This window comes from Callorhinus ursinus, unplaced genomic scaffold (assembly GCF_003265705.2).
Source record: "Callorhinus ursinus isolate GAN/ISIS: 27379988/994484 unplaced genomic scaffold, GSC_fseal_2.0 scaffold31, whole genome shotgun sequence".
NCBI lineage: Eukaryota > Metazoa > Chordata > Mammalia > Carnivora > Otariidae > Callorhinus > Callorhinus ursinus.
Window position 1 is genome coordinate 1089510 of NW_027397093.1, and position 10000 is coordinate 1099509.

Sequence of the window (10000 nt, forward strand, 5' to 3'; positions counted from 1 at the left end):
CTGTCTCACCAACAAACTCTGGACACCAATAGTGCTCATCTTGGGGAGTTGTTAAGAGTATTCAATAGTTTGTTGCTCTGCTCTGCCATGCTGGGCGCTGGACCAGGGGCTCAGAGGGTAAGCAGTATGCAGGCGCTTTTGCTCATGGGCGCACGGTTCAGAGAATGAGATGCCTAGCAGTGGCCACACAAAACAGTCCACAGCTGCAAATGTGGGCGGATGGTGTGCGGACAAGGTATTAGATAAGGGAAGATAGAGGTCATAGAAAGTTCTCCTGTGGGAGTGAGAGTTACCAACAGTAACACAGAATGAGGGGAGCGAGCCAGCCGGATGCAGGCTGGGGAGGTTTGTGGAGACCCAGAAGCAGGGAGAGCTTGGAGTAACTGAGTTATGGCACGAAGGCCACTGCCTGGGACACAGAGCATGGGTGTGGGTTGTGCAGGGTGTTGCAGGTCTTGTTGGGGTGTCGATCTTATTTTAAAGCCAGTGGGAAGCTAATGTGGATAGTAAGCAGGGAAGCACAGCTTGCTTGGTGTTTCATGAAGGCCATTCCACTGTGGCATGTAGAGTGGAAGGCAGTAGATCGGGGGAGGTTGGAGGTAGGTGGGTCCAGGGGCAATGTCATGGTGGTTTATTTTTTTAAAATTTTTTTAAAGATTTTATTTATTTATTCATGAGAGACAGAGGGGAAGAGAGAGAGAGAGAGAGAGAGAGGAGAGAGTGAGAGAGAGAGAGAGAGAAGCAGAGGGAGAAGCAGGCTCCCAAGGAGCAGGGAGCCCGATGCGGGACTCGATCCCAGGGCCTCGGGATCATGACCTGAGCCGAAGGCAGATGCTTAACCATCTGAGCCACCCAGGCGCCCTGTCATGGTGGTTTATTTTATTTTATTTTATTTTTTTTTAAAGATTTTATTTATTTATTTGAGAGAGAGAGAGAGAATGAGAGATAGAAAGCACGAGAGGGAAGAGGGTCAGAGGGAGAAGCAGACTCCCTGCTGAGCAGGGAGCCCGATGTGGGACTCGATCCCGGGACTCCAGGATCATGACCTGAGCCGAAGGCAGTTGCTTGACCAACTGAGCCACCCAGGCGCCCATGTCATGGTGGTTTAAACCAAGGTGATGGAGGAGAGTTGACAGACCCAAGATATATTTTGGAGATAAAACATCCAGGACTTGGGTGCCGGGGTGGCTCAGTTATTAAGCGTCTGCCTTCAGCTCAGGTCATGATCTCAGGGTCCTGGGATCGAGCCCCACGTCAGGGTCCCTGCTCAGTGGGAGCCTGCTCCTCCCTTTCCCTCTGCCCCTCCCCGCCGCTCGTGCTTGTTCACTCTCTCTCTCTCTCTCTCTCTCTCACTCTCAAATAAATAAAATAAACTCTTTAAAAAAAATCCAGGACTTGGTGATGGCTGGGATGCAGAGGGTCAGGGAGAGAGAAGGGTTGAGAACAAGTGGGTGCCCCTTAGCTGTAATTGGTGACCAGGAGGGACAGGGTCACACCCCATGGAGCGCAGTGTTGACAGGCCAAATTTGAGTTGAACTCAGCAAAGGGGCCCCCCTGGCTGATGGTCGGCAGCCCAAGGGAGGGTTGTGGGCTAGGGCAACAACTATGGCGCCATCAACAGACAGGTTTGGGGTTTAACTTGTAAAGGGACAGGTCAAATACACAAGGAAGGCTGATGATTCCATAGAGAGGGTGTGAGTGATGGATCTGGGTCTGGGTCTGGTCTGGGAGAAAGCAGGAGATGGGAGCACCCAGAGCTGCTGAGCAGGGTCCAGCCTGAGACGGGTGTGTGGGTCTCTCTGGCTCTCTGCTGTTTGCTCATAGCCATGGAGAAGGGGGTGGGCAGGTTGACCCGCCAGGGCTGACTCTCGCTGGGGATTTCAGCAGCTGTACTACGTAAGGAGAGAGAGAGGGGAGTGAGGTTGTCTGTAGTAGAGTGGCTGGAATGATGGCTGGACAGATGCTGAGCTGAGCGAGGAGCCGGGCGTGAAGGCAGGCGGAAGGTGCTGGGAGCGCGCCGTTTAAGTAGGTCTGCGGGACGGGATGCGCCAGAGGGAGGGAGGTGAGGCCCTGCTGACTCTCCTTTGGGGTGCCCTTTGCTGGTGAGCAGCGAGAGAGGGGTCCGCGTCCCCTAGGACCAGAACTCTAACCTCTGCCTTTGTCTGGTGCTGCCACCCTCCCCCCCCATTTTGTGGTTTTGTTTACTTTTTAAGTGTCTTAATAAAACATGAAAAAATATTCTTCATAGATCAATAATTTACTGTGAGTTATGACAATACTAAATTTGGTCAATTATTCATCGACTATAAAGTATTTATAAATGCTACCTTAATTTAAAGCATTAGCCATTAGAATTCAAAGATTAATAAAGCCCATGCCATCTTAAAGGAGGGAAGGAGGAAGGGCACAGATAATGAGGGTGGCTCAGGGGAGGGTGAGTGTTCATGGCTGTTAAGATGATTAGAATAACGAGTTGTCACCGGGAGCCCCACTTATAGGGCAGGCAGAGGTGCTGGAGTCCCTGGGGCTGGCCTGCTGGACCCCCTGTGAGAGACAGACCGTTCCTTCTGGAGGGCAGGGCTAAGCCCTGGGCTGCCCAGAGCCTGGCTCTCCCTTCTGTTGCCTGCTGAGAGAAGCAGAGTCTTGTCAGGCTGCCTTGGGCACGTCTGCTTCGACCCAGGTGGAGTGGCCTCTTTTGCCTTGTCCATCTGGAAAATTTGTGATTCTTGGACAGGCTACCCAGAGACCAGTTAGCACAGGAGGTTGGGGGACCTTGTCCTCAAGACTAGCAGGGCCCACATGGTGGATCCCACTCTGCCAAGACCACATCTGGTCTTCCAGGAGGAGCAGGTGTGGATGTGCCGGGGGCGTCGGTGGAGGGGAGGCCAGCATCATTCCTGGGGGGTGGCACCAGGAATTGGAGGTCTCTTCCAGCACAAGCCCTCCGGGGCTGTTACTTGCCCCCACCAGTCTTGGCCTGAGAGTTTTCCAGGAATCTCTGTGGGGTTGGAGAAGCCTGGAATGAAACAGGGGTGGTGCCTGGAGTGACCTCAATGTCTGGGGGGGCACCTCTCTCACCAACAGCGTCCACCTGCAGGCACCGAGTGACTGGATAAGCAAAGGGTTTGCTGTCAGCAGAGAGAGGCCTTGTGCCTTCTCGTCAGCTCCTTTCCCAGGGCCTGCGCTCAGTGTGGAGCTGCCCTCAGAGTTTCTCTCCAGGGAAGTGCTGGGTAGCATCAGTCACAGAATCCTGGGCTGTGTCCCCAGCTGGCCACCATGTCTTCCCGGGACTGGCTCCTCGAGAAGCTTCTGGTGGTCTGCTTCTGATGACCTCTTTACTATTCCCTGTCTGGCTGTGTGGCCCTGGCTGACTGGCCAGCCCTCCCTGTGCTTCAGTTTTCTCACCAGGAGACCAGAAAGCTCAGAGGGGATGAGAGTTGTGGAGAGCCCGTCTGTCCCATGATGTGGCCAGTGCTGTGCCTGACACGTCCTACCCCGAGAATCTCGTGTCTGGGAAAGCCTGGGTCAGCAAGATGCTGGCGTCTCAGGGGACACTGGCGGGAATGGGATTGTGGGGCTGTCTGGGAATCCTGGTGGAGCGCATGGGTCCTCTCATGGGCCCATATTTGGGCCTAGGCTCGAGCTCTGAGTACCCTCTTTCTCCCAGTTCCTGGGGAGCCACGGGGCAGTGCATAGACCTCTGCAGAGACCCTCTGCTCTCCTAGGCCACCAAGTGTGGGGAAGGGCTTGAAGCTGATCATCACATTCATCTCTGCTTCTTGCTTTCCCAGCTGATGAGCTGCTCTCAGGGCACCCTTATCAAGCCATCAAGCCTGCATTGTTGCAATCAAGAGAGAGATCAGCTTTATGACTACATGATATTGGAGGCAAAGAATGATGACAAAGGCTCTTATCTTGTAGTGAGCCGGAGAAACACCTCAAAGCAGGAGAGGCAATAACACTGGTGGCTTTTGCATCCCTACTGCGTGCCAGGCGGTCTGAAATGTTCTTTACATACCAAGACCGTTCATGGAATGTGCACGACAGCTCTGGGAAGCGGGGGCCATCGTCTTCATCTGACAGAGGCTCAGAGAGGGCCGGCACTTTGTCCAAGGTCCCACAGCATGTATGTGGCAGGGCCCAGATTCAGACACCGGCCAGGGGACCCCGCCCTGGGGTTCAGCATCTCTCTCTACCAATACGAGTGTGAGTTGTAGAACGTCCTGTCCCAGGAATGAACACACAACCTTGATTAAGCTAATAGCTGATTTGGCTTTGATCTGATGTATTTTGATCATATTATTTTTATGTTAGGAGCCTCTAAATAACCATCATTTCAACAGCGCCCCAATTAGCAGGCCATTCACAACGGATTGGAAATTGACTTGCCTCGGGCCTCTCCATTAGTGCCTGGGAGGGGCTTCCAGCCTTAATTATCCGCCCTGTTCTTGAGGCTGGCGGCTTGAGGAGCTTGCGTGGTGTTGCAGGTGGCTGGCCAAGGGCCGGGGCAGTTGTGCCCACCTCTGCAGGGAGGGCGGTCATCGGCAGGGGTGAGGTCGCTCTCCGTCTTAACTACTATTTCTTGGAATCCTGGGTATGACTCGGGTGGGGGACATTGAAGGGGCGATGGGTGTGCCCAAGGAGCGTGGTAGGAAACTGGCTTCTGTTTAACTTCTTTCCTATGCACAGTGGCACATTTGCCATCCCTGCCCTAAATCAGTGCTCCTGGAGCTCTGCTGGGGAGAGATTCTGATCCTCGTTTAACAGGAAACGGAGGCTCAGGAAGGAGACTTGCCTGTAGCCACAGACTCCTGACCAGAGGTGCCCGAACCAGACCTGCGGTTAGATTCTAGGGTGTCTTCTGCTGTTCCAGGGAGCCCAGGCCCAGCCAAGAGGTTGGTGTCCCTGGCCGCCGGCGGGAGCGGGCAGGGTGACCAGTAAGACAGTCATTCCCTGAGCATGCTCCTACTGCCTGGCCCGCATGTCTTTGTCACACTGTACCCCTCTCCCAAGCTGGTCTAAGTCCTCTTTCTTCGAGGCCCTGATGTCACCTTTCTTTGAGCCCAAGGAACTTCGTCTCTCCTTCCTCATGGGCTGAATCGTGGGGTCTGTCTTCTGGGTGGATCCAAACTCCTCAAAGTTGGGGCTTGATGTTCTCTTGCTCTTTGCCCCTCCCCCCCAGTCCACACTGCAGGGGTTTGCACATAGTGAGGGGGCTGGGTACTGAGTGTATGTATGAAATGCAGGAGGGAAGGAGCCAGTCTGCAGGGAGCAGTGGGATGCATGCCCAGGTGGGGAAACTGAGGCTCGGGGAGGTTCAGTGACTTCAGAACCAGGGTATATGGAGCGGGCGCAGGGTTAACCAGCAGAAGTCAGGTGATGACCTGGGAGGGAGAGGGGCGGGGTGGGTGACGGCTGCAATGAGCACTGTCATGAGTGTCCTCTGCTGGGTGTCTGGACAGCTTTGCATCCCGGCCATATCCAGGTTATTTTGTGTGATTACTTCTTCGAGTTAGAAATTCGGTGTATTGGGATTGAAGAAAGTATGTGTACAAGAGAATAAAGAGAAATCCATTCAGCATCCCAGCACCTTGGCTTTTTCTTGCCTTTTGGTGATTTCTCTTGCCTTTCCCACAGGCATGCTTTTCACCCTGTTGCAGTCCTGGGGAGCGTATAATTTCGTGCCCTGCGGTTGTCACTTAGCTGCTTCTCAGAAGTCTTTTTTAGACTGGATGGTGTCTCAGTTCAGCCCTGCCCCTTAGCGCTTGTTTGGTCTCACAACCTGTTATCTGGAAAATGGACGCAGTCACACCTCTTCCACAGGTGTCGTGACAATAATGAGGTACACAAAGTACTCAGCAGTATTTGGCGCAGAGAGAATTCTCACAAAATAGTCCCTCCTCCTACATAGCTTCACAACTTACCCATTATTGGAAGATGATTTTCCCTTTCTAAAAGAGTTATCTCTTCATGACTCGAAATTTTGGCAAAATATAGAAAAGATGGAAAATCAGTTCAGGCCTCTTCTAAAATGCAGTCACTTTTAGCATTTTGCAATATTCTCTCTGGTCTTTCTTTCATGCGTGTTGTTTTATTTAATTGAGATGATAAAATACGTACAATTTTGTATTATTTTCACATAACTGTTTTATGACAAGTGCTTTCCCATGTTATTGTAGTATTTTCATAAGTAATTTTAAAGGCTACATATGCTTTCAACAAATGGAACATATTTCACAGCCACTCACCTTTTTGCATCTTTTAGATTGTGAGAGGTATTTTGAGAGTATGGATGAATATCCTCTGAATGTTTGGGGAGCTCAAGCCATTCCCCTACTTTGGATAGGTGCTTAGAGTAGAATTATTGACCAGAGGACATGAAAATATTAAGGCTTACTGTGTTCTTTCACTGGTCTTTGCTGGGGAACGGCGTGTGTCTAGGGAAGGATGGTGAGCAGGACGGGCACTGCCCATGGCCTCCTGGAGTTTGTGGTCCAGTAGGAGAGACAGAGAGTTATACCAGCAGTGCATCGTGCCGGGATAGGGGAAGTGCAGGGTGCAGGGGGAGCTTGAGACAGGGGGTCCTCAGCCAGTTTGGGGATACAGAGTCTGAGTCTCGAGGAGTGAGTGTGAAGGTTCGAGAGGCAACAGAAAAGGTGGTGGGTGAAAGGTGGGCGGTTGGCCTGAGCATAGTGGGCAGGGCCATGGGAAGGGCGTGCAGCTACAGGTATCAGGGAGCCTGCAAGACTGCCCTAAGGGGTTTGACTCTGTCCCCAAGACCATTGGGAGCCACTGAAGGGCTTCAACAGGAGCATGACACAACTGGATTTCTGTTTAGGAGAGAATTGCTGCATGAAGCCTGGATGGGAGGAGGGCAGAGCATTTGCGTTGGGGGGGGGGTGCTGCTTGATTGCGTGATTCTCGAGAGACTTCAGAGAATCTCATTTCACCACCCCTGCCCCTGCGTTGTGTGTGGGGGTTGAGGGTCCAGCAGGGAGAGCAGTGGGCATTTGAGTCGTCGTCCTGCCGATGCTCGTGAGCGTGCGCAGTGAGCGCCCTTGCAGAAGGAGCAGCCGGCCTTCGGTGTTTGGCAGTGCGCTCCCGGTCTCCTTCTCTCAGCCTTCTCTCAGTCTGAGACATTACATAAACCCAAAGGCTCTCCACCGAAAGAACCGCATAGTCAAAGTTGTTCAAAAGTCTGCCGTCTGCAGCAGATGGCCTGCTGACATTCACAGGCTGTGTTTTGAAATGCATCTGCTTTCCCACATTCCTCTGTCACATAAGCATTATTAATAAATGTTTGCTTCAGAACTAGTGCAGTGGGGTGCAGTGTCGGGAGGGGCATCTTTCTGTTAATTGGTCTGATGTCCCCCGAAGACGTAGGTGTGTAGCTTAAAGGGGCGTCCCTCGCGATTCCTGGATGACTTCTAAAGACGAGCCGTGTGTCCTGGACCCGGCGCCTCCCTCCCTCCCTCCAGGTCCCGCTCCGCCTAGCTGCATCTTCCTTTGTGATTATCAACTGGCTTTTGAGTAATCCTGGGCTTCTGGAAGCACCTGCTTCATCTGGGGTTTGACCCAGTGTTTTATGATATGAATCAAGTGGAATTGGCCAGAAGACCTGGGGTTTCTTTTTTCTTTTTGCCTGCAACCCCAGTCCTCTGGGGTGAGTGTCTCCCTGACTTTCTGATGTGATTCATTCCCTTCCGCCCCAATCAGTTCAGTTCAACCAACAATCATAGAGCACATGGTATATTCACGGCCTGTGTCTTGGCCTCCTAGATACACAGGTCAACAAAACGAGTTCTTGGCTCTTAAAGGGCTCACACCCCCGGTGGGAAACAGGATGGCTCACGGAGCAGCTCTGATGGGTGTCGCAAGCAGAGGTGGGTGGGATTGTTGTCCTGCCATCCCTCCTTGAGTAGCCTCAAGTCTACTCAAAGGATTTTGCCTCCCCCAGGCCTCCATTGACTCATCTGCTGAATGGGTGTAAGAACATGTAGCTGGCAGGGGCCCTGAAAGCCTCAGTGGGACTCTGCAGATGAGAGCCTCTGGCCTGGCCTGGGGTGGCTCTCAGTCTCGGGAGGGGGGCAGCATCTCTCAGAGGCCCCCGGGCACGAGCTGCCAGGCCAGGGCCGAGTGGATCAAAGTCAGTGCGGCGTTGTCTCCAGGCTGACCTCTCCCTCTCTCTCTCTCTCTCTCTCTCTCTCTCTCTCTCCTCTCTTTCCAGCCTGCGACCTCATGACCCAGGGGATTTTGGCCTTGGTCACGTCCACCGGCTGTGCGTCTGCCAACGCCCTGCAGTCTCTCACAGATGCGATGCACATCCCACACCTCTTTGTCCAGCGCAACCCAGGAGGGTCTCCGCGCACTGCCTGCCACCTGAACCCCAGCCCTGACGGTGAGGCCTACACGCTGGCCTCCAGACCGCCCGTGCGCCTCAATGACGTCATGCTCAGGCTGGTGACAGAGCTGCGCTGGCAGAAGTTTGTCATGTTCTATGACAGCGAGTATGGTGAGTTGGGGGCAGGGGTTGCTCTGGGGCTCCCAGGAGGCACGCGGGCGCTGGGAGACCCCTGAGCCAGGCAGTTGCTGTGGCGGCTGAGGGCTTCAGGGTGGGCTGGGGGTACATGGCGGTTGGTGGTCCGGGTGGAGTGGGTCTGGGGGTTGGTAGGGCCCAACCTTGAGCTCCGCAAGTTGGGGGAGAGCTGCAGAAACCGATCTGTAGACAGGCACGACTGTTGCCTAGCAACAACACCTTATCATGACAGCTGAAGTTTGAATCACCTTAGAGTTTTCAATAAAATATTAATAAACTGTTGGCAGGGATCTGAAGGGCGGCACGTAGGTAGCGACGGAGGCTGGTGGGCACGGTCCTCCCAGAAGACTCCTCTTAAAAGACTGTCCCTCACACTGGACAGCCACCTGCCCCTCCCAGCTCCCTGGTCTCCCCTCAGTGTCAGGGTCTCAGGTGGGGGAATAGGTCGGGGCGGGGCACCCCAGGGATCTTGGGGCCAGGCTGGGATCACGTGGGTATGGCTGGACCTGGCTCTTCTGAAGACCTCCCAGATGAAAAAAATTAAAATTTGTTTGTTAAAAATGCACAAAAAATGGGTTTTGGAGGAATAGTTTTAGGTTTTCTTATGGCTGCTCTGTAAAAACAGGCCCCTCCTAGTCCCAAGATGAAATGGTTTCCACATTTTGTGTTTTTTTTAAAAAGGACTTTTAATTTTGAGATAATTGAGATTCCTATGCCGTTAAGAGAAATAATCCAGAGGGGTCCCGTGTGCCCTTCGCCCAGGTTCCCCATGGGCAGTGCATGGCGTAACTCATATACCCCAAGCAGGATTTGATGTTGATGTGATCCACAGACCTTTTCCACACTTCTCCAGTTTATAGACACGTGGGCGTGTGTATTCACGTCTGTGCAGTTTTATCACGGGTAAATTCATGTGACTAGAGTCGGGATACAGGGTAGTGCCCTCACCAGGATCGCCGTGTCACCTTTCATAGCCACCACCACTCATATTATGTGTCTTTAAAGGGTTGGGGGGGCTGGTATAAGGGTCGGCAGGCCCATGGCTGGGGCCAGGATGGAGTGGGTGGGCCCTCGAAAGTCCTGCCTCGTCTCTTGGTGAAATCATTCCTTTGCCAAGAAATGTAACTAAGAAGAGAAGCCAGCATATGTTTGCATTTGCCTAAATACTCTGCTTCTCTAAGACTGGAATGTTGTCCTCAGCTCTTGAGCAAATACGCTGTTTGGAGTCTTCCAGGAGGAATTGGAAGAGCAAACAGTCACTGTGCTGAAATGAAGAAGAGGTGATGATGGAGACAAGGGTGACCCGAGGCTCCAGGCACTTGAACTAGACGCTGGCCAGCGCCTGGCCTCTCCCTCCCACTTGCATTCTACCCCTGGCCCTGGGGCGGGGGGTGTTTCAGAGCCCACAGGGCATCTCTCAGGTGCTCGGCCTTTCCTGAGAACCCCTCATACTGATGTTTCAAC

At 53.0% G+C, this 10000-nt stretch overlaps 1 protein-coding gene across 3 annotated transcripts in view; it reads left to right on the top strand.

The window, feature by feature from the left end:
* GRID1 (glutamate ionotropic receptor delta type subunit 1) overlaps window positions 1–10000 on the top strand; it is a 735632-nt gene that overhangs the window by 141694 nt on the left and 583938 nt on the right. For all 3 annotated transcript variants that reach the window (XM_025880732.2, XM_073878720.1, XM_073878721.1), the window contains exon 3: window positions 8228–8512. In XM_025880732.2, the coding sequence (XP_025736517.1) occupies window positions 8228–8512 (285 nt within the window). The remainder of the gene's footprint in view (window positions 1–8227; window positions 8513–10000) is intronic.